The following is a 24,246-nucleotide window of genomic DNA, read 5'->3' as shown; positions in this document are numbered from 1 at the left end:
CAGAGAGGCTACGTACGATTCCCGATATTCAGACAGATTTGTTTTCTCGATCAAGTTTAGCTGGTGCAATATACTGTACGCAAGGCATTCTGAGATTTGATGATGATGTTGTACAGCGTGGTCGACTCGGTCTCGGCTCTTACGTTCTCACCGAGCTTGATTCGGATTCCGATTTTCCTGCTGTAAACCCTCGACATGTTCTCCACCTCTTTAAATCACCAATTTCACTGTCTTCCACGACAGACCATGGCAAAATCGCTCCTCTCACATCGCTCTCACGCAAAATTAATCAGCCACCCGTCATATCGCCCAACTACCGGCCCCGGCTATCCCCCACAATGCATTGCGGTAAACGAGGGATGATGTAGTTATGCTTGGGGGCTATTAACACGCAAACACATTAAATATCACGTCTTCATGATTTGCAAATCGTTGCATTCTGTTTTTATTTATGTTTTACACAGGGTCCCAACTTTTTGGGGGTTGAAAATGGGTTTAAACATTTTCATTACGAGTGTGCACCTGTTGAGTGCAGTGTTGGGGTGTGTACCTGGCTGGTGTCCACAGGTATGGGTGTAAATGCAGCCTGGGACAGACTGAGCGTTGGCCCCAGCAGGTCCCGGGTCACGCCGTGGTCATGTTTATACTCCTGGTTGTGTTCCACTCTGAGCTTCTCTCGTGGTAACACAGCCTCGAAACATGGAGCGTAGCCCGTTGGAGGGAGGAACTTAAACTCTCCGTGACGACCGCCCAAAAGGAAGCGCACTCTACAGAGAAAGAAGAGGAAACACATATTTATAATCAGACATGACTTACTTATAAAAGGTAGGTGGAAACACTTTTATATAAAAACTAATCATCTTACAAACAATCAATCTGTGCGTGTTGTCTCAGTACCTTTTCGACTCAGTAGTTCTTCAGTTTTATCTTTGAGATCCAAAGAATCCGACCGTGTTATGAGTGAATCCGTGTTATAACGGTATGGAAAATCTGGCACGGCTCGAGTAGAAAACATTCTATGAGGTTTTTTTTTTTTTTAGATAAATCAGTCCCCTGAAGATATCTGATGAAGAAATTGCAAGAACTACGATTGTTTTTACCATGCTGATAACTCATTATTTATTGCTGACTGTCAGTGTAACAGATATGTAATAAAATATTTTGCTCCCTGGCACGTCTGCGATTCTTCGCACCTGCGTGCTTCGAGCTTTCACTCGCACGCTTCCGCGCTCTGAGCAGCGCAATCTCGTGTGGGCCTGTAGTCAGACAAAATGAAGCATGTTTCATAGATGTGGGACTTTTCCCTGCAGAACTATCAAGATTCAAAGCATCTGAATGCCCTCCATCCATTCATTCGTTATCTGTAGCCGTTTTATCCTGTTCTACAGGGTCGCGGGCGAGCTGGAGCCTATCCCAGCTGACTACAGGCGAAAGGCGGGGTACACCCTGGACAAGTCGCCAGGTCATCACAGGGCTGACACACAGACACAGACAACCATTCACACTCACATTCACACCTACGCTCAATTTAGAGTCACCAGTTAACCTAACCTGCATGTCTTTGGTGTCATGCTCCGCCCCGGACATCCACTCCGGAGATTATGGATCTCCCACGCCAGCGCCGATCCGGATCCGAGACGGGAATTCCATCTCACCTGAACTCACTTCCTGGTTTTCACCGCTGCCGTTCTCAAGGCCTCTGCATGCTCTTGCGACAAGGCTTTCGCAGATAGCTTTTCGCAGACAGTTGTAATTTATCGTTGAGCGGGGAGTAATAGGCGTGCGCCATGTTATTCACCGCTACAACGCAAGGGGGCGCGAAGTCGCGAAATCACTAGGAGTAGTTGGTGGGTGTGGTTAGTGGAGTGTTTATCCTCCGGTTACTTATAATGACTAGAACTGGAGTCGTATAGATGTACGTACTTCCTCACTTCCTCGATCAACCGCTCTTCGTGCTGCTCCATCTTCGCTCGTGTTTTTAAAAATGGCGGTCGTGAAAACAAACCAAACCGGGAAAGTAGGGAAGCGGAAGTGCGTGTACAGCGGATGTAGAGTGGACCAATCAGAGCCCTCTTGTCTGCGACGCTGTCTGCGAGGCTTCTGCAGTGGTCACAATTTTTGGGAGGTGCGCGCAGAGCGTCTGCAAAGGTGGGGGGGCTACGCAGACGCTATCTGCGACACCGTCTGCGAGGACTGCGTTGTCAGCATAAATTGGCCTTCAGACTCTGACTTTGCCAGAACGTCTCGTTTTGCTACTCGAGCCATTTCTGTGCCTCATTGCGTTTCATGGTTTTTTGCCTCTTGCTTATTTTTCTAGTTCATGGTTTTTGCACTGGTTTTTCTTCTTGTTCATGGTTTTTTGCTGTAGCGTTTTTGTCCTTACCTGTCTCGTGTTTTTGTCAAGTTTTCCGTCTCTTTTTACCCGGACTATTTTTGCCATTTGTGTTTTTGTCCTGTTTGTTTACTTTTTTGCCACGCCCTTTTTTTCCTTAGATTAAATCACCTTATTTATTGGATTACTGTCTGTGTTCTGCTTTTGGATCCTTATCTCACCACACCTCCACCACCCCTAACACTACGTTCTGGCCAAGTCGGAGTCTGAGAACGGCCTTTAAATATGCAGCGGTGAAAACCAGGAAGTGAGTTCAGGTGAGATAGAATTTCCGTCCTGGATCCGGATCGGCGCTGGCATGGGAGAGCCGTAATCTCCAGAGTGGATGTCCGGGACGGAGCATGACATTTGGACTGTAGGGGAAACCGGAGCACCCGGAGGAAACCCATGCGGACAACATGCAAACTCCACGCAGAAAGGCCCTCATCGGCCGCTGGGCTCAAACCCAGGACCTTCTTGCTGTGAGGCGACAGCGCTAACCGCTACACCACCGTGCCGCCCCCATCTTAATGGATTTTCAAGTAACTCTTCTTCCGAGTCTCAGACTGTTGAGTTCTTGAACGCAGCTGCATAAAGTTAAATTTAAATTTTGGGAGCTATGAGCTGACCGTATTACAACGGTTTTCCGTATTGTAACAGCGTTCCCCTGTATATATAAAATCCCTAGATAGGTGAGAGAGGCCACTGTTCCTGCGGCACACACTCCCTGGATGTAGTCTGGTTAACACCAGACCATATCACAAGTGAAATATGGTCTGGAATCCACCTATTGAATTTCTCGTAGGGGAGGTGTGGTTTACGATTGTCAACAGCCGTTTATTGGACGTTGCGAATGTCTATCATTTGGCGTATACGTAGCCCATGGCCAATCATGGCAGTTGTACCCGGTGACGTAGTTAGAGCGACGAAGAGGCAAAGAAGAGAAGGAAAGAGAAGGCAAAACAAAAATAGGAAAACAATGGCACCGAACGATTACTGCCAAACGCTGTTCTTTTTTTAAAACAAACTTTCGCTCTAAACTATTCAGAACAGTGTCTAAAGCTTGATCGAAAGTTTGGTTCGTATCACTCGCCGCCATGTTAAATGTGATCCGTAAACAGTCCCAAATAAACTACAAGCTTCCGTTTGTCGAGTAGTACGCGTCACCGTCTTTCCACCCCTCCCCACTCTCTGATTGGCTCCCTAACTCAGGCGAGCCTTTAGACCATAGTTTCCATGCTGTCTTTTCAGATCGGAACGATTGTGCAAAGCAGCATGGGATTTCCCAGGCTACCCTGGATGTAGGTGTCCCCTGTAGATTTGTACTGACTGAATGCATCTTTAAATCTTCCTTTTCTTTAAGATACATGACAAAATAATTAGTATTTTTCCTTCTTTAGAGAATGTGTGATTTTGATTAAAAAGAAGAAAAAAAAACACCACTTTTTAACCCTTGGAGATAAAACCATGATGCTGGCTTTTTTTTTTTTTTGTGGTGCCATATCAGACATTGTACCAGACAGCCAAACAGGAACCGAAAGGACCTGAACCTCATCTCCTTCATTATCTCTAGCCGCTTTAGTTTTTCGTTTTAGTTTCTGGGTGTGCACATCTCTGAAGACCTGTCCTGGAACAACACCACCGCATCACTGGCCAAAAAAGCCCAACAGCGTCTGTACTTCCTCCGCAAACTGAGGAGAGCAAGAGTCCCGGCCCCCATCATGCACACATTCTACAGAGGCGCCATCGAGAACATCCTGACCAGCTGCATCACCGTGTGGTACGGCGCCCGCACCGTGTCCTGCTGCAAGACTCTGCAGCGCATCGTGAGAGCAGCTGAGAGGATCATTGGTGTCTCTCTCCCTTCTCTAATGGATATCTATAACTCCCGCCTCACCCGCAAAGCCATCAGGATTGCAGGTGACCCCACCCACCCACCCATCTCACAGCTTCTTCAGCCTGCTGCCGTCGGGGAGGAGACTGCGGAGTCTCCGGGCCAAAACCAGCAGGCTCAAGGACAGTTTCTTTCACCAGGCGGTCAGGAGGCTCAACTCCCTCCCTGTTCTGCCCGTACACCCCCCTGCCCCCCTTCAGCATCTGGCATGTCATCCTCACAGTTTCCCCCAACACACACATCTCATCGTTCATTAACACACTGAACTCAGGGACCGCACATCTCACTTTACCTCGCTCATTTGCACTATTCCGCACTACCTCATATTAACAGCTGCTAGTTTGTTTATTCTGCTTATTTCATGTTTACCTGCTATACCTCAAGTGCCCTTGACTGTTTGGTTATTTGTACCAATTTATGTGTGTGTGTGTGTGTGTGTGTGTGTGTATATGAGTGTTTAGTCTAGTTACTATCTAGAGTGTTTATACTGTTTATATTGCCTGTTTGAGTGTTTAGTCTGTCTTGTTCTTATCTAGTGTTTATACTCTTTATTTATTCTGTTTATATTGTTTGAGTGTTTAGTCTATGTCTAGTTCCTATCTAGAGTGTTTATACTGTTTATATTGTTTGTTTTTCCAATTATTCTATTTTTATTTATTGCATTGCCAGTTTGCAACGTGGGTCAGAGAGGACTGATATTTCATCTGTGCTGTATGTCGAGCATGTATAGCATATTTGACAATAAAGTTGACTTGACTTTATCCTGTTCTACAGGGTCGCAGGCAAGCTGGAGCCTATCCCAGCTGACTACGGGCGAAAGGCGGGGTACACCCTGGACAAGTCGCCAGGTCATCACAGGGCTGACACATATGCCGCTTTTCCACTACAAACGCGGCTGAGTCGGGCTGAGCCGTGCCGTGCTGAGTCGAGCTGAGCGGGGCTGTTGGAGTTGCATTTCGACTACAACCGCGCTGAACCGTGCTGGCTGGAAGTGGGTGGACACATTGGGTGGAGTTAGCGAAAGTGGGTGGACGTCACGTGATGTCGTTAAGCAGCGCAAACAGTGACATCAGTGATCTTTTAAGCGGTAGTCTCACGACCCGAATAGTAAACAATAAACATGGAGGACATGGAGTCGTTAGTGTTGCTGGTCTTGGTGCTGTGGCTTGTTGTCACCGACAATGCGGACAGATACTGACAAGAGCGTATAGATGAGGCGAGGCGCATAAGGCTTCAGAAATTCTCGTAATTCGTAATTCTCCTTCCGGGTTTGCGGTGTTTACAGATCCCAGCGCGCTCGCGGGGCGTGTGTGGGCATGTGAGGACACTCCTCCTCACCAATCAGTGCACAGGGGAGTGTCTGCTCACGCCCCTAGCCTCACTCGGCTCGCTTTGGCTCGCTTCAGCCCCACTCCAAAACGGTGCGAGTTTTAGGGGCTAAGCAGGGCTGAAGCGAGCTGAGTCGTGCTGGTTTTTGGTAGTCGAAACACGAGCCGTGTCGGGCTGAAGTGAGCTGAAGCGAGCTGAAAAAGGGTAGTGGAAAAGGGCCAATAGACACAGACAACCATTCACACTCACATTCACACCTACGGTCAATTTAGAGTCACCAGTTAACCTAACCTGCATGTCTTTGGACTGTGGGGGAAACCGGAGCACCCGGAGGAAACCCACGCGGACACGGGGAGAACATGCAAACTCCGCACAGAAAGGCCCTCGCCGGCCATGGGGCTCGAACCCGGACCTTCTTGCTGTGAGGCGACGGCGCTAACCACTACACCACCGTGCCGCCAGGACCTGAACCTGATTCAATATAATCTATCCTAAATGTCTACACTAAAGAAACAGAATGAAGTATTCTACCTTTTTTTTTTTAATCGGGATAAAATAAAAAGGTATATTCACAACACGGTCCGGGATTGGATGGATGAAGCTCACGTTCAGCAAATGTGCTGATTTGAGCAATTATTTAAAGCCCGCTGTTCAACAATAAATAAGTTTAACGTTCATCCAACAGAAGGGCTGCTGAATGAATGTCTCCAATTGCTGGACCTTTTCCTACCTATCAATGCTCTCATTATACAACAAATAATAAAACAATTTCTCTGGCACTGCAGGGAACACTGGGTAATTGCATTATGACAAACTGCGGAGTCGTTTGTGCTGAACTGTCCATCACTGCGGCACACTGGATCATGGAAGAGGATGGATCATCGCATGTAGCCTCAGATGTTTCCTAAGCTGCAGAATATATTTTAACCCTAACAGCAGATCAGCATGTTTTTGCATTACTCCATTGTAATATGGTAGTCATTACACCCACATGTGGCGTTTACCTTTCAGTTGGAGATCATGCACTCACTTGACTCCAGCAGAGAAGCTGACGACTGGGAAGAAGAGGCTGTCTGTGTTGAAGTTCTCGAACATGCCCTGAACCGGCTGCCCGTTGATGCGGAATGAGATACTGGGCGCACTGAGATCCAGGCAACAGCTCACTACATCGTCAGCACAGAGCAGGTGCTGATTGGGGGAGCTGACCGTCCGAGCAATGCAGCCTGCACATCAGCAAACACACATCAACAATCACTCCTCATGCATTAACAAACAAACAAACAAACAAACCCAGCAGGAAGTACCCAGCTTTCCTGAGCCTGAAAACAGACCCATCACTCTCCAGCTAGCTAACATTATCGGTCACTGATTGTGACTTTAGCGCTCACCTGACCACAGATGTAGTCCATCAAATCCGTAAGAGTAAAGGTCGTCTCCGACTCCATTGCCCCCCCAGCCCTCGCCCCCTCCTGGGTAAGGCGAGTACCCAGGTGTAGACGCCCATCCTACCCTCAGATGAGTCGCCTCTGCTGTCACAAATGGCTCCACGTGGTCCACAATCAGCTCATAATACCACTTCTTGTACTGCGCTGAGCCTTCATTCACCCCCAGGAAGATGTTTGGCCTCATGCTGCAGGACAAACAAATCCACGAGTGACTGCCATGTATAAATGTTAGGGTGGGGGGGAAAAAAAAAAGCCCCCAAAAAACCCCAAACCCTCTGGTATACAAGGTTCCTACACAACCAGGTATTCTCCAGGAAGAATTCTCCGCTATATACTGTACAGCACACACAACATATGACCAAACGTATGTGCACGTCTTGTGATATGTTGGCCTTTCTAAAATATTTGCCACACACTTGGAAGGACAGGGTTGTCTAGGATGTCTGTATGCTATAGCGTTACAATTTCACTTCACTGGAACTAAGAGGCCCAAACCTGTTCCAGTATTGCACTACCGTTCAAAAGTTTGGGGTCACCCAGACAATTTTGTGTTTTCCATGAAAAGTCACACTTTTATTTACCACCATAAGTTGTAAAATGAATAGAAAATATAGTCAAGACATTTTTCCGGCCATTTTGAGCATTTAATCGACCCCACAAATGTGATGCTCCAGAAACTCAATCTGCTCAAAGGAAGGTCAGTTTTATAGCTTCTCTAAAGAGCTCAACTGTTTTCAGCTGTGCTAACATGATTGTACAAGGGTTTTCTAATCATCCATTAGCCTTCTGAGGCAATGAGCAAACACATTGTACCATTAGAACACTGGAGTGAGAGTTGCTGGAAATGGGCCTCTATACACCTATGGAGATATTGCACCAAAAACCAGACATTTGCAGCTAGAATAGTCATTTACCACATTAGCAATGTATAGAGTGGATTTCTGATTAGTTTAAAGTGATCTTCATTGAAAAGAACAGTGCTTTTCTTTCAAAAATAAGGACATTTCAAAGTGACCCCAAACTTTTGAACGGTAGTGTAACTAGTACTTCACAAAGAAGTCTTTCTCCATCTTTGTTTGAAATGACCTTACAAAGACATTACCGTAATGCTGAGATGTGTGTGTGCGCGGCCGTGTACGTGTGCGCGTGTGTGATGGCGCTTGTAAATCTGAATGTCCTGTACGGTACCTGCTCACGTAGTTGACCAAGCGCGTCTGTAGTAACAAGTCTCTCCCCGGGAGCAGATTATCACAGATGAGGTGTTGGTTAGAGCGAACTGCCACCCCGTGACACACACACAGAGAACACAGTACATCCAGGACCTAAGAGAGAACACGCAAGACGAAAGTCTTACAGGCATTTAACGCACTTCTAACATAACACACACACATTAACAGTGCATGCACACTAACTGAACACGCTAACTCGTTATCCTGTTCGTTAGGAAGCAAACGTGCACCTGCTGGGGTGTTCACGATACGCTAATTTTCACTTGTGTGAAATGCATGTCTGTTTGGGCTATTAATTGTCAACACAATCGATAGGTAGCCGGTACTACATCTCCACAAAAGACCATTTTAGCTTGGATCAACGCCAATGATGACACCTGCCTCGTTATTGAGCAATTGAAGAGAGTAATGGCTGAATTTAAAATCACTTTGTCGTAAAACAGCGAAAAACCCATCGCTCACAATGCTGAAGACGTCCGAGCGCCTGGGCTTTATGTGGCTGCCATATACTGCATCTGATCAACAACCTGAGTGGAGATCGGTCTCGGATACGCACAGTGTGATAACTTACCATGAAATTAAAAAAGTAGTTGCACGAACGCTAGCCGAAAAGTGTTCAAGAAAACACGATTCTACTTCAAAATCCTACCCAGACACCCTTCTCTGGCACAAGGGTAGTGAAGAAATACTGTAGTTCTGATTCAAAAGAAGGAACGTGTCTGCTCCGGACCTTGTGGTTGCGTCCGTGCTTGTCCAGCAGGGAGATGATGGATTTGATATGTCCCTCTTTGATGATGTTTAGGGCTTCGGGACTCTCCACCAGTACACAGTGCAACACCTCCAGGATCCCTGCAGCGCAAAGTTCACACTTATTTTAGCTTAAATGAAATTAAAATGCACCACTAATATCTGTGTACCACTCGGCTTGCTTGTTAAACCTTTTTCAACCGCCAGCACATGTTTCACGGGTAACTTAACTGAGGAAAAAAAAAAAATAATGACCAGTAGTGTTTTCCTGTCCATCACAGTGGACTGTTTCCAAAACTGATAAATACCGTATTTTCTGGACTATAGAGCGCACCTGTATATAAGCCGCATCCGCTCTATTTTAAAAAAATTTTTAAAAAAAGATATACAAGCCGCACCGGGCTATAAGCCGCAGATATCTATGTTGAAAAATTAGATATTTACTGCATGTACAGAACGATTTTGTACTGTAAATGTACATGTATGTACCTGAACAGATTCTTTCCGAACAGTGCCTTTTAACACGGCAGCAACTTTGCTGATTAAAACGGAACAGAACCAAGAGAAAATAACCGGTATTTATTTACCTTCATTTCTCCTGTGTTTGAAACCACAAGTCACTTTAATCATCTTCGCTGGATTTGAAAATAATTACCAGTTAGTAATTTGTCGTGCGTGTTCTATCTGCTAAAGATCTGCTAATTCTTCTTTGCATTGATTTTTCGTCTTATTTTTGATTCTACTTCCGGTTAGAGCGCCCCTAGCTCTCTCTTTTTTTTAGTCACCCAGGTTAGTTGTAGAATAGGCTCTTGAACCATACCCCAGTCCAGCAGGTGGCGGTAATGCACCTCATACGTTAAGTTGCCAACCGCCATAAAAATCCAAGAAGAAGAAGAGCGCCCCTAGCGGTGGAAGAAAAATCCACAGAATAGCCGCACCTTTGTATAAGCCGCATGGTTCAAAACCTAGGAAAAAAGTAGCGGCTTATAGTCCAGAAAATACGGTAGGTCAAGTTCTTATAAGAGTGCTGAATGACGTTAAGCACCCCCCCCCTTTTCAAAAGCAAATCACCACCCAATCAATTAGTTTGCAGTTTGGGGCTGGGTAGCCTGGAAAAAATAAATAAATAAACACCTCAAAATTGTGAATGGAGTGCCAATAGAAAGTTCACGCATGGGAAATGGAAGATATTTTTCAAGGAAATTGGTCCTGCCAACCCTAAAGAGGAATAATACTGGGAGTTTGGTGGGGCGTTTTCGACTGTTTCCGGCCAAAATTCTTTGGTTGCATCCTGATGTTGAAGGGATCCTCCAGTAGATTTATTCTCAAACTTATTTTAAGTAAAAGTAGCCGCAGATTTCCAAAAAAAAAAAAAAAAAAAAAACCCACCAAACTTTCATTTTCGGAGACCAAACAACATTTGATAAAAATAAATTTTCTTTAAAATGGTCAGATGGGCTTCCTGCGGTATAGCCTCGGTCACAACCGGCCGTACGTGCTCCTACGGCCGGTCTACGTGCAAAAAACGCAAGAAACGCATGAAGGGCACGCGTGAGTGCTGATTTTCGAGCCGTAGACTGGCCGCAGACCGGCCACAGAGATTCTTTGTCATGTCAAACAAACTCTACGGGCGCTTATGTTTTTTTCAGGTTGCAAGACAAACTTACGGCCAACGTGCGTCTTTCTCCATGAACAAAAAAAAAAAAAAAAAAAACGCAGCGATTTGGGAAACACCAAAAATCGCACGGCCAAAAAATCGTACGTCCGGTTGTGACCTAGGCTTAAGCGATGATGTCAGGGAGCGGTGACTTGGAGCAGCTCAGCTGTTTATATTCTCTGTTTACATCATAGTTTTGCTAGTTTTACAAGTATTTTTACCAAATTTATCAGTTTTGAATAAGTATGCGTCATTGTGCGGCATATAAATGCCACAATGATGCCAAAAAGAAAGCACAAGCTGGAACTAGACTGCATTTCCACAGAGAAAATGCAAAGTGTGCTTGATCAGCTGTGGGTCACTGACAGCAACTGGATCAGACATGAGACCTCATGCTATAATTTTTTTTTTCACATGATCTACAGAAAATGTGTGTGCATAGTGTGTTACTGTGCACTCTAAAATCTTGGTTTAAAGTGGCTCAGCTCACAGCACGACACGACACCTCACACTCTAAAATCTCTATTTTAAACCATGTCACACTCTCTTTGTTAATTTACCCAGCACCAGCTGTAGATCATGTAAAAAAAAAATTTTAGAACACGAAGTGTCATGTCTCTCTGCGAGTTGAGCCATTTTAAACTGAGATTTTAGAGCACACACACACACACTTTGCCACACACAGTTTCTGTAGATTATTGGAAAAAAAAAAAAATTATAGCGCGAGGTCTCATGTCTGATCCAGTTTCTGTTGGTCACACTTTTCCATCGCTGAGTAAACACACTTTGCATTTTCTCTGCGGAAATGCAGTCTAGTTCCAGCTTGTGCTTTCTTTTTAGTATCATTCTGGCATTTATATCCGACACAATGATGCATACTTATTTAAAAACTGATGAAATTCAGTAAAAATACTTGTAAAACTAGCAAAACTACGATGTAAACAGAGAATATAAACAGCCAAGTTGCTCCAAGCGACCGCTACCTGACGTCATCGCATACGTCACCACCGCAGGAAGCCCATCTGACATTTTAAAGAAAATAAATTTCTCTCAAACACTGAAAATGAAAGGTTTTTTTGTTTGTTTTTTTTATTTTTTTATCTCCGACTGCTTTTACTTAAGTCTGAGAATAAATCCGCTGGAGGATCCGTTTAACTATATACACTACCGTTCAAAAGTTTGGGGTCACCCAGACAATTTTGTGTTTTCCATGAAAAGTCACACTTTTATTTACCACCGTAAGTTGTAAAATGAATCGAAAATATAGTCAAGACATTTTTCTGGCCATTTTGAGCATTTAATCGACCCCACAAATGTGATGCTCCAGAAACTCAATCTGCTCAAAGGAAGGTCAGTTTTATAGCTTCTCTAAAGAGCTCAACTGTTTTCAGCTGTGCTAACATGATTGTACAAGGGTTTTCTAATCATCCATTAGCCTTCTGAGGCAATGAGCAAACACATTGTACCATTAGAACACTGGAGTGAGAGTTGCTGGAAATGGGCCTCTATACACCTATGGAGATATTGCACCAAAAACCAGACATTTGCAGCTAGAATAGTCATTTACCACATTAGCAATGTATAGAGTGTATTTCTGATTAGTTTAAAGTGATCTTCATTGAAAAGAACAGTGCTTTTCTTTCAAAAATAAGGACATTTCAAAGTGACCCCAAACTTTTGAACGGTAGTGTACTTGTCTAAATGTTCACCACGTTAAGCAGGCACTACATGCCCACAAGAGACCGTTTTATCCTGGATCAACCCCAAGGAACTCAAAACATTCTCCATCTACCTTGACAGAAATGGAGGGCGCTGCTGCATCAGCACATCATCTCATCTCATTATCTGTAGCCGCTTTATCCTGTTCTACAGGGTCGCAGGCAAGCTGGAGCCTATCCCAGCTGACTACGGGCGAAAGGCGGGGTACACCCTGGACAAGTCACCAGGTCATCACAGGGCTGACACATAGACAACCATTCACACTCACATTCACACCTACGCTCAATTTAGAGTCACCAGTTAACCTAACCTGCATGTCTTTGGACTGTGGGGGAAACCGGAGCACCCGGAGGAAACCCACGCGGACACGGGGAGAACATGCAAACTCCACACAGAAAGGCCCTCGCCGGCCCCGGGGCTCGAACCCGGACCTTCTTGCTGTGAGGCGACAGCGCTAACCACTACACCACCGTGCCGCCTCAGCACATCATTCAAATAGGAAAATTGAGACGAAATGAAAAATCACCAATGTGAGATGAAGTGGTGGTGGTGGTGGTGGTGGGGTTTCCAGGACGTCCGTTAATATTGGAAAACAGCGGTCATTCCTTCCACGTTTACATGGCAACCGGCAAATTTCCGTGTCCTTCTGCAATTCATTGAATTGGCTTTTTTCGCTCTGTAATTTTATTCGCATTTGCTCAAACTGCTCCTTCCTGCATGTGGGCTGCTGCTCAGACAAAATGCTTCATTTTCACATTAAGGTGCAGAACGACAGTCCAGAGAGAGAGAGAGAGTTATACACAGCCTCACACGACAATGTTAAATGAGCCATAATTGGGCCTATATGAACTGGGAATCTGCGACAGGATTCAGGTATATGAAAAAGAAAAAAAAATAGTAATAATAATAATAATCCAAAAAAAAAAAAAATCAACAGTTATGAGTACTGCAGCTTTTTTTTTTTTTAAATAAAATTATAGCCAACCTGTGCATGGTGTGGCACAAATTACTAAAGACGGATGCTTATTTCACCACATTTTGGCTCCATATTGAAGATAAGCCCTTATTGTTTCGAAAGGAAGTAATGTCATTTTCAAAAGACGCAAGTGTCTACATCTGTGCTTCACATACAGGTCAAACACCATCACCAACATGATTGGACTGACTATTTTCTCACGGCGTGAGTATTTCAATTACAGGCTTTGGTATGCGGTTAAATGTGCAGATTTGAAAAACAAACTGTCTGAAATGATGTGTTTGCCAGGCTTTATAGAAAACAGCCCATCCTGTTGGTAAATGTTTAGGTTTTAAAACGCAGACCAACACAATTATAATCAGCATCAATTCAGCACCGAGACCAGCCTGCTATAAGCACCGACAACCATTTATCATCTGTACGCCAATGCTTAGCTTTACTTTAAACACGATCCATTCAGTGATTTGCAAATCCTTTTTGACATATATTCAATTGACTACAGTGCAAAGATATTTAATGTGTAACTGATCACGTTTGGGGCGGCACAGTGGTGTAGTGGTTAGCGCTGTCGCCTCACAGCAAGAAGGTCCGGGTTCGAGCCCCGTGGCCGGCGAGGGCCTTTCAGTGCGGAGTTTGCATGTTCTCCCCGTGTCCGCGTGGGTTTCCTCCGGGTGCTCCGGTTTCCCCCACAGTCCAAAGACATGCAGGTTAGGTTAACTGGTGACTCTAAATTGAGCGTAGGTGTGAATGTGAGTGTGAATGGTTGTCTGTGTCTATGTGTCAGCCCTGTGATGACCTGGCGACTTGTCCAGGGTGTACCCCGCCTTTCGCCCGTAGTCAGCTAGGATAGGCTCCAGCTTGCCTGTGACCCTGTAGAACAGGATAAAGCGGCTACAGATAATGAGATGAGATGATCACGTTTGTTGTATATTTCCCAAGAACACTCATTCTGAATTTGATGCATGTAACAAGTTCCAAAACAGTTGGAACAGAGGCAACAAAAACTGGGAAAGGTCTTTAAGGTTAAAAAAAGGAAGAAAAAAAAAACCCCACAACACCTGTTTGGAACATTCTTCAGGTAAACAGGTTCATTAGTAACTGGAAAGGCTCAGTCATTCACAAGCAAGCATGGAGCAAGTTTCACCACTTTGTGAAAAACTGTGGGGTATATAGTCCAATAGTTTAAGAATAATATTTCTCAACGTATAATTGCAAAGAATTTAGAGATTTCACCACCAGCAATCCATATTATTATCATCAAACCAGAGCGTCAGTGACGCAGTAGCTCACACGGCTATACCATACCATGAGAAACCAGACTCGTTTATAATTAGCCAAGTTGTCCTTCATGAGAACAATTAGAACAATCTGATCTTCCAAACAAAACCAATCAAAATCCATTGAAAACTCAGGAAAGAGTAGCGATTTTCCTCAAAGTTCGTTAACCGGCCTAATTAGCAACTCGCTAATGAGAAATCCCAAAACCAGGGAGTAACTTTTGTGCAGACTGATTAGATCTTCCAAACAAAACAATCAGAATCAAAATCCATTGAAAACTCAGGGAGGAGGAGTGATTTTTGTGAATTGTGGACAGACGGACGGATGGACGCCACGTGATGGCAATAGCTCGTCGCCCTACAGCTGGTGAGCTAAAGTTTCAGAGAATCCGGAGAAATTTCTGCATGTCAGAGACGAGGCCAAAGCCCAACACTGAACGCCCGTGGCCTTCGATCCCTCAGGCAGCACTGCATTAAAACCTGACATGACTGTATCAAGGACGTTACTACGTGGGCACAGGAAGACTTTGGAAAACCGCTGTCGTAAAACAGTTCGTCGCTGCGTCTACCATGCAAAGCGAAAGCCATAGATCAACAACATCCAGAAACACTCCGAATTCTCTGGGCCTGAGCTCATCTGAGATGGACTGACGCAAAATGGAAAACTGTGCTCTGGTTGGACAAGTCCACATTTCGAACTGTTTTTGGGAATCATGGACACTGTGTCCTCCAAGCTAAAGAGGAAAAGGACCATCCAGCACAAAGTTCAAAAGTCAGCTGTGAAGGCACCGTCAATGCTGAAAGGTACAAACAGGTTTTGGAGCAACATACTCTCCCATCCAGACGACGTCATTTTCAGGGACGTCCCTGCTTATTCCAGCAAGATGATGCCAAGCCACATTCTGCATGTATTACAACATAATAAGAGTGCAGGTGCTAAACTGGCCTGCCTGACACCCATTGAAAATATCTGGTGCATTATGAAGGACTTCTGAGCAACTGAAGTCGTATATCAAGCAAAAAAGAGGAAATAATTTCATGTTCAAAACTTCAACAGTTATTGTCCTCAGTTCCCAAACACTTACTGAGTATTCTTAAAAGAAAAGGTGATGTAACATAGCGGTAAACATGCCCCTGTCCCAACGTTTTCGGAACATGCTGCAAGCATCAAATTCACAATGAGTGAATATTTGCAAAAAACAAAAAAGCTGATCAGTTTCAACATTTAATATCTCGTCTCTGTATTGTATTCAATTGAATATTGGTCAAAAACAAATGTGCAAATCATTACTTTCTGTTTTGATTTATAATTTTACAAATCGTCCCAGCTTTTTTGGACCTGGGGTTTTATTTTGTCGTACAGTGTTCCCCACTGCCTTCTCGATGATGATAGGATACACTTGAAGAAAGTGGTTGGGAGTGTTATGCCACAGTTATGTCATGCAATAGTGTCGAACCATGTGCCGTTATTATTCTAGTCTTGTCTCTGTCCCTGTCTTATCACTGGCATGCTTCTTGATTGCGTCCAGGTGTTTTGCGTTTAGTCCTCAGTTAGTTTGTCTATTTATACCCTGCTGTGCCTTTCATTTGTTGCGAAGTCTTTTTTTTAGTGCTGTCAAAAATGTCGCATTATTAACGCGTTAACTTGACTCAATTTTAACGGCGATAATTTTTTTATCGCGAGATTAACGCTCTGTGACATGATGTAGGTTTTTCATAAGCTTTTGAAACTGCCAGGAACTTGGAACAGAGACTTTGCTTAGAAAAACGATAGCAGCTGGACGCCCCGCACAGCCAGAGTCCTCTGCCCTCCCCCAAAGAGCCACGGTGCTCGGCTTAGGTTTCGTTTTCCCATCGGCGGCTCCAGCCCGACTTTGCAGTGGCTGTGACAAGACATGTTATGCTCTGCAATAAAAAAAAAACAAAAAAAGCATTGGTACAACCAGTGTTCGAACTATGCCGATATTTTCGGGGGGTCCCTTTTATTCCCTTGGGGGGGGGTGCTTGCGCTTGTCTCAGAGCGCGGCTCTCCATCGCGCGCTCACTTCGGATATGCAAATGCTTCCCGTTACACACGATTGCTATGTCAATAAACATCATTTTGCCAATATTTTAGAGACCCCCCAACATTTCCCAAATCATGTTTTCAAGGGATCTCATGTCTGTTTCAGGGGATCTCGGATCCCCCGAAGTTCGAACAGTGACGTCTTTGACAAGTCAGAAATTAATCAAGCATAATGTTTGAAAATTTGAAACTAATTTTTCTACTTAGGAATGCAAGTAAATAACTATAATTTGGCATTTTAATAAAAAATAACACTGTGCTTTGGTATAAAAAAAAAAACTAAAAAAATCAGATAACACTAATTTTATTTTAGCATTAAAAATGTCATTTCAGTTCAAGAATATGCACATACTGATGGATTAACCATTTCAGAAACATAAACTATTTTGGTGATCACCATTACTGTATATTTATGGTTGCTGTGGCATAAACCTTAAAGTGCCGTTCCACCATTGGATGTATTCTTTGGCATAAAATACGATATATTTTATGACAACATGACTAGACAGAGAAATCTTTTAGCTTCAAAATGATATATCAAACATAATTTTTTGACGACAAGTATATTAATTTTGCGACCAAAGTCAAGCAAGCCCATTCACTTTTTTATGCTGATAAGAGAATTACAATGGTTTTTCATGTGACAAAAATGTACGATTAAATTGCGATTAATCGCGAGTTAACTATGACAGTCGCGACATTAATCGCGATTAAATATTTTAATCGCTTGACAGCACTACTTTTTTTTTTAAAGATATTTTTTGGGCTTTTTTCACCTTTATTATTATTGGATAGGACAGTGTAGAGACAGGACATGAGCGGGAGAGAATGACGGGGAGGGATCGGGAAATGACCTCGGGCCGGAATCAAACCCGGGTCCCCGGATTTATGGGATGGCGCCTTATCCACCTGAGCCATGACACCCCCATTTGTTGCCAAGTCTTACCATGCATTTTGTATCGTTAAATCAGAGCCTTACTGTCCAAATTCTGTGTTTCTTCTTATCACCTTTCACCCGAGTACGATGACATCATAAATGCTAACTAGAAATGAAGAACAGCTTCAGTATTGCAGCTTGTAGAATTTTTCCAAGTAAACTAGTCAAACACATTAAAACCTGGTTTAGCTAACCGTTAGTTATCGTGGTCAAATTTGGTCTTGTCCATGTTTCCATAGGAAACCCGTCTCGGCAGAATCTCAGCTGAAATCTAAAATATCTCCTGTGTCGAACGTCTACAGTAACAGGTGTGCGTGTATTCATGCTAAACTCTCAATCTTCACCACATCACACCAATAAAATGCAACATGTACTCTGATGCTGAATGTAGAGTTTGTACTGTTTGGGCTTTTGACTGTGGATTTTCTCCGACATGTTGATCTCTGGCTCCTAAATCTGCACAAACGTGTTGATCTTCCTTCTCCCACAGTCCTCGGTAAATCTCACTGCAGCAGCACAGAGCAGGCACTAAATCCTCGCTATAAATCTGTGATAAGAGAAAGACGGGGGTTTTTTTTTCCATCTCTCTCCTGCATAGCCATCTCTGAGACGCTCCAGTTTCAGCTCATCCACATTTATCTGCAGATATTCATCAGCATTCATGTCTTTCATTCTGGAGTCTGTGAGTCACTGAGAAACCTCGTGAGAGACAGATCAGTAGCTTCACTCGTTCGTCTGGCCAAAAAATGAAAGATATCAAATATATGTCTTGGCCTAGCTACTAAATTTGAGGGATAAATAGAAAATTAGGTACAACTTGGCACAATTTCTTTCCCATCTGAACCTATTTGAAAATATAGCTGGATGCCTTTCTTATATAAAAAAAAAAAATATGAAATTTTTTTCACAAACTGTATTTGTGCATGTAGCAGAAAGCCATATATTTTTATATTGAACATTTAAATAATATTGGCTGGCGTTGAGTGGTATATCAGATATATTCCATTCAGCTAGTACGATATTGAATGAGTTGAAAACAAAGACATTATTATTATTATTACTACACATTCCTTTCGGGTGTTCAACGCGTCTTTCTTTCAAAATTCTCTCAAAATCTTCCGTATTTTACAAACCAAACCTGGCGGCCATGTTCGTTTACAAATTGTCCCAGTCGCTCGTTAGCGCGGAAGTTTCACGTCTCCGATGAGTGACGTCACGTTGTCTTGACAACCATGCAATATCGTAAACCATATTCAACGCTCATTCTCTACTGGGTAGAGTGACGTAATACGCGTACGATAAGCGATATGCTAACAATATTGCATGCTATCAGACCAAATGAATGAAACCCGCTAGAAGGGAATAGAACATGTTTTTATTCCATCGAAAAAGTGTCCTGTGTGTATAATACCGTAACTAACTTGTATTCTCTACCTTCTCTGTTGACTTACGTAATGTTTTCTTCTTCTTGTCTATTTGACTTATTTTATCATATTATAAACGTGGCGGCACGGTGGCGTAGTGGTTAGCACTGCCGCCTCACAGCAAGAAGGTCCGGGTTCGAGCCCCGTGGCCGGCGAGGGCCTTTCTGTGCGGAGTTTGCATGTTCTCCCCGTGTCCGCGTGGGTTTCCTCCGGGTGCTCCGGTTTCCCCCACAGTCCAAAGACATGCAGGTTAGGTTAACTGGTGACTCTAAATTGAGCGTAGATGTGAATGTGAGTGTGAATGGTTGTCTGTGTCTATGTGTCAGCCCTGTGATGACCTGGCGACTTGTCCAGGGTGTACCCCGCCTTTCGCCCGTAGTCAGCTGGGATAGGCTCCAGCTTGCCTGCGACCCTGTAGGACAGGATAAAGCGGCTAGAGATAATGAGATGAGATGAGACATTATAAACGTAATATTTATTTTATATCATTTGAAAGCATTTCTGCATAGATTTAATGACACCTTCCCCAGTATAATATGGTTCTCCAGGAAAAAAAAAAAACGGCCAAATCAGGTCCATTTACGCTGATGCGTATGGAGCAAGACAGCGCAGCGAGAAAATTCTATAGTTAGGACTTTAAGCCACCCTGTGTGTATCCAGTTGGATGGTAGGTTATTTTCACCGCACACCTGATGAGGCCTCCAGTCTCTCGAGACGACTTATCAGCCAATCCAGCGAACTGGAAAACTGCGCACAGTTCTTCCTGTTTCCCCTGATCAGAGCGGCTGGAGAGAGAGAGAGAGAGAGAGAGAGAGAGAGAGAGAGAGTTTAACTAACTACTCAGGTTCTTTAATCTTCAATAATTAATTAACACTTCTTGTTCAAAGGACCCTGATGATGATGATGATGATACTCCAGACCAGACAGCCGTCTTTGTGTTACTTATTAAATTTCACAGTCCACAGCATCTCCAAACTCCCTCTCTGCTCCACGGACGACAAATGAAAAACAGTCCGATTTTTCACCATCATTTACTTAAGCAGCTTAAAACAAGAAAAAACCTACAAAACACCTAGTTACACTTCTTCAGCCACGATTGGTCACTCGCTGTTTCGGAAATTATTTCGTGAAAGGTCAGTTTGTATCTGCGGTGGAGCTGCATTGTGACTCGATGCGTCAGCCGTTTTGAAAAACTTTACCACGACAGTCATTCTGTGGTGGCTCCGCCCCTCCAGCTATGTAAAATGCAAAAAGGGCCCTGCGTTCACTTTATTCTTCAGCAGGTAATTTTGCAGCTCGAGTATTAATCATGCATTACGTCATACATCTGATTTAAAATCGACACTGTGGACTGTGATCTTGTAGTTTTCCATTTAGTTATAGCGAAGCATGTTGAATGTGGTGGAGTAGAGACACTCAGGACCCTTACCCAGGAGCTCATAGAGAGAGTTGAGGATGGACTTCCAGGCCTCTCCTGCTTCCCGTCCTGCCACGTCTGCAAAATGAGCTGCGCTGCTATACACATGCAAACGGTCGATGCACTCCAGGACCAGGCTGATCATTCCCTGTAGGACACACACCACATTTTAGACTGTTTAGTAATATCTTTGCTTTCATGAACTTCAGCGAATCTGAATCCAAAATGCTTTTAAAGATGTATGTACCGTATAAGTGACAGGGCTCTACGTTAACTTTGAGACATGGTTGCCCATTCGGGAAACCACTTGTAGAAATCTGGTTGCCCGAACTCAGAACATGGTTGCCCAAATATTACATACTTTTTTCCTTTGAATATGCCACAAACACATATGCTTACAACACAATGTTCACTCGCATGCTCTACTAATGCCTCTTAAAAGCTTATTTTGTTGATTTTCTTATCCTTCTTTGTGTTCCCTTGGTTTCTGGGTTCAATTATATCGCGTCTAACCAGCACAGTGCTTCTCATAGCATCTTCAGATAAAATAGTTTAATTCAGTTGTTCATATATCCTAATAATTTTTGGTTATATATGTTGTTTTTATGTGGGCCATTGAGTGCCCAAATATATGTTTACTCAAAATAAAGCCCATTTATATTTTGATATTGTGTTCTCTTAGTTCTTATATATATATTCAATCTATATTTGTGATATGCTAGAACAAAGTTGCTAATAATAGAAATCATCACCACCATCACCACCCATCACCACCACCACCATCAACACCCATCATCACCACCACCACCACCCATCACCACCACCACCATCAACACCCATCACCACCACCACCATCAACACCCATCATCACCACCACCACCACCACCCATCATCACCACCACCACCAACACCCATCATCATCACCACCACCACCAACACCCATCATCACCACCACCATCAACACCCATCATCATCACCACCACCATCAACACCCATCATCACCACCACCACCAACACCCATCACCACCACCATCAACACCCATCACCACCACCACCCATCATCATCACCACCACCACCCATCACCACCACCACCCATCATCACCACCACCCATCATCACCACCACCCATCATCACCACCACCAACACCCATCATCATCACCACCATCAACACCCATCATCATCACCACCACCAACACCCATCATCACCACCACCACCACCACCCATCATCATCACCACCACCACCCATCATCACCACCACCACCACCCATCATCACCACCACCACCACCCATCATCACCACCACCATCAACACCCATCATCACCACCACCACCACCCATCATCACCACCACCATCAACACCCATCATCATCACCACCACCACCACCACCAACACCCATCATCAGCAACACCCATCATCATCACCACCACCACCCATCATCATCACCACCACCATCAACACCCATCATCACCACCACCATCACCACCACCACCACCACCCACCACCACCACCCATCATCACCACCACCCATCATCACCACCACCACCAACACCCATCATCACCACCACCACCAACACCCATCACCACCACCCATCATCACCACCACCCATCATCACCACCACCCATCATCATCACCACCACCAACACCCATCATCACCACCACCAACACCCATCATCATCACCACCCATCACCACCAACACCCATCATCATCACCATCACCAACATCAACACCCATCATCACCACCACCACCAACACCCATCATCATCACCACCACCACCCATCATCACCACCACCAACACCACCCATCATCACCACCAACACCCATCATCACCACCAACACCCATCATCATCACCACCACCAACACCCATCACCACCACCACCACCAACACCCATCATCATCACCATCACCAACATCAACACCCATCATCACCACCACCACCAACACCCATCATCACCACCACCACCCATCATCACCACCACCACCCATCATCACCACCACCACCCATCATCACCACCACCACCACCCATCATCACCACCAATACCCATCATCACCACCACCAACACCCATCATCACCAACATCATCATCACCAACATCACCACCATCATCATCACCACCAACATCACCATCATCATTTTATTTTATTTCTTATTCTATTTTTAGTATTTTATTTTAGTTGGTTTTATTTATTTTATTTATTTGTTGTTGTTGTACCTGGTATGTGTAACTGACTGCCAGTGTTTCTTTAAGGAATCTTTCCTAAATGTGGAACAGCCCTTCACTAGGGATGAGCCGCTATCAGCCAGGGCAGGGTACTTCAGGCATATGGAGCAAATCAGTTTCCCTTGGTCAGCAGTGTCATTATTATTATTCCTATCAGCATGATCAGTATCAGTTGAATGGCTGGTACTAGCTCCGGGCTCATCTGATTCAACATCCAAACTGGGATCATCTTTGGAGAGCTTGCTGAGTGGCCCAGGTTCATTCTCAGGTTTGACCAACTTCAATCCAGGAAACTCTGGATACCAGCTGGGAATAACAGTTCTTTGCCTTTTTACCTCATACAGTTTCTTTGAATCCACTGATGAGCTTGATTGAGTTTCCTTTTTCTTCTCTTCCTTGCCTTTGTTTATTTTAAAACCAAATTCCTCCAAACCAGACATAATGCCAAAGTTTGTGACTTTAATGTTATTTTTTTATTTATTATTCAACCTTCTCAGACGCTGTCTGTATCAACAAGCATTGACGCTAGCGCCCCGTGCGAGTAATGCGGTAATTAGTCATGTAGTGAAGTACATACCAATAGAACACTGAATAGCACTACGCGATAATTATTAGCAATGGGAAACTGCATTGCGAGCCCGCGATGTGCAAATGTGAATCCCGCTAGTTGTTGAACATCCCGTAATGATAACATGGACGCGGTCTTTCTGAGTCAAAAAATCGCAAATTGTGATGGAATTTCATCATAATATGAATGAATAAACATTGTTTTTCATGCAAGTTGACATATTTGGGTAGCTGCCCGATCAGGCAAGCATTTGTGGGAGTCTGGTTGTCTGAATCTATTGAATGGTTGCCCCGGGCAATCGGGCTACTGTTAATGTCGAGCCCTGAGTGAGTCTTAATATTACCACTGTGGTTGTGTTACTGGTCATTTGGAGCACAACAGAGAGAGAGAGGGAAAAAAAAGAGAGATGGAGGTCATATGAGTGGAAAATGGGCTTTTGTGTCAGGGGGATTTTGACAATGATGACTGCTTGAAGCAGACAAGAGTGGAGAACTAAATGGAGAGGAATGACAGCAGGACAACTCGACCAGACAGACAGACTGACACACAGACACACAAGGGTGCATCAGTTGCCCTCACTTTCATAAAATCTGATGCATTTTTGTTCGGGTGTTCCTTTTCACCAATAAAAACATCCTGTACAATTTTTTGACCATATTCAAAAGTCTAATGGTGGCACCATGACCTTCATTTTTTTTTTTGCCAAAAACGCTAATTTTATGTTTTCGCGTAAGGTTTGAATCACAATGTTGGACTCCATTTATTGATTTCTTGTGACCCAGAGATCATGTTAAGAACCTCTGCAAGGGATTGAGAAGCATTAATGTGATTCATAATACATTTGTATTGTTTAAAAGAAGTTGAACAATGACTCAATGAACAGCTAAAACTCAAACTGTGCTTGATAATATATTTAGAATATGTACTAAAAATGTGTATCTAAGATATTTGGTATACTCTATAAGG

General features: G+C 43.9%; 1 protein-coding gene across 1 annotated transcript in view; it reads right to left on the bottom strand.

Annotated features, from left to right (window-relative positions):
* The window catches only part of ryr2a (ryanodine receptor 2a (cardiac)), a 589,347-nt gene that overhangs the window by 306,501 nt on the left and 258,600 nt on the right, over positions 1-24,246 (bottom strand). The window contains exons 16-22 of the mRNA XM_060940301.1: positions 20,500-20,635; positions 19,760-19,855; positions 8,999-9,117; positions 8,228-8,361; positions 6,983-7,224; positions 6,625-6,817; positions 551-767 (exon numbers count right to left, since the gene is read on the bottom strand). Of these exons, the coding sequence (XP_060796284.1) occupies positions 551-767; positions 6,625-6,817; positions 6,983-7,224; positions 8,228-8,361; positions 8,999-9,117; positions 19,760-19,855; positions 20,500-20,635 (1,137 nt within the window). The remainder of the gene's footprint in view (positions 1-550; positions 768-6,624; positions 6,818-6,982; positions 7,225-8,227; positions 8,362-8,998; positions 9,118-19,759; positions 19,856-20,499; positions 20,636-24,246) is intronic.

Source organism: Neoarius graeffei, chromosome 14, assembly GCF_027579695.1.
Source record: "Neoarius graeffei isolate fNeoGra1 chromosome 14, fNeoGra1.pri, whole genome shotgun sequence".
In the NCBI taxonomy this organism is placed as follows: Eukaryota; Metazoa; Chordata; class Actinopteri; order Siluriformes; family Ariidae; genus Neoarius; species Neoarius graeffei.
The sequence above is the reverse complement of the archived record's forward strand: the minus strand, read 5'-3'. Positions and strand labels throughout refer to the sequence as shown.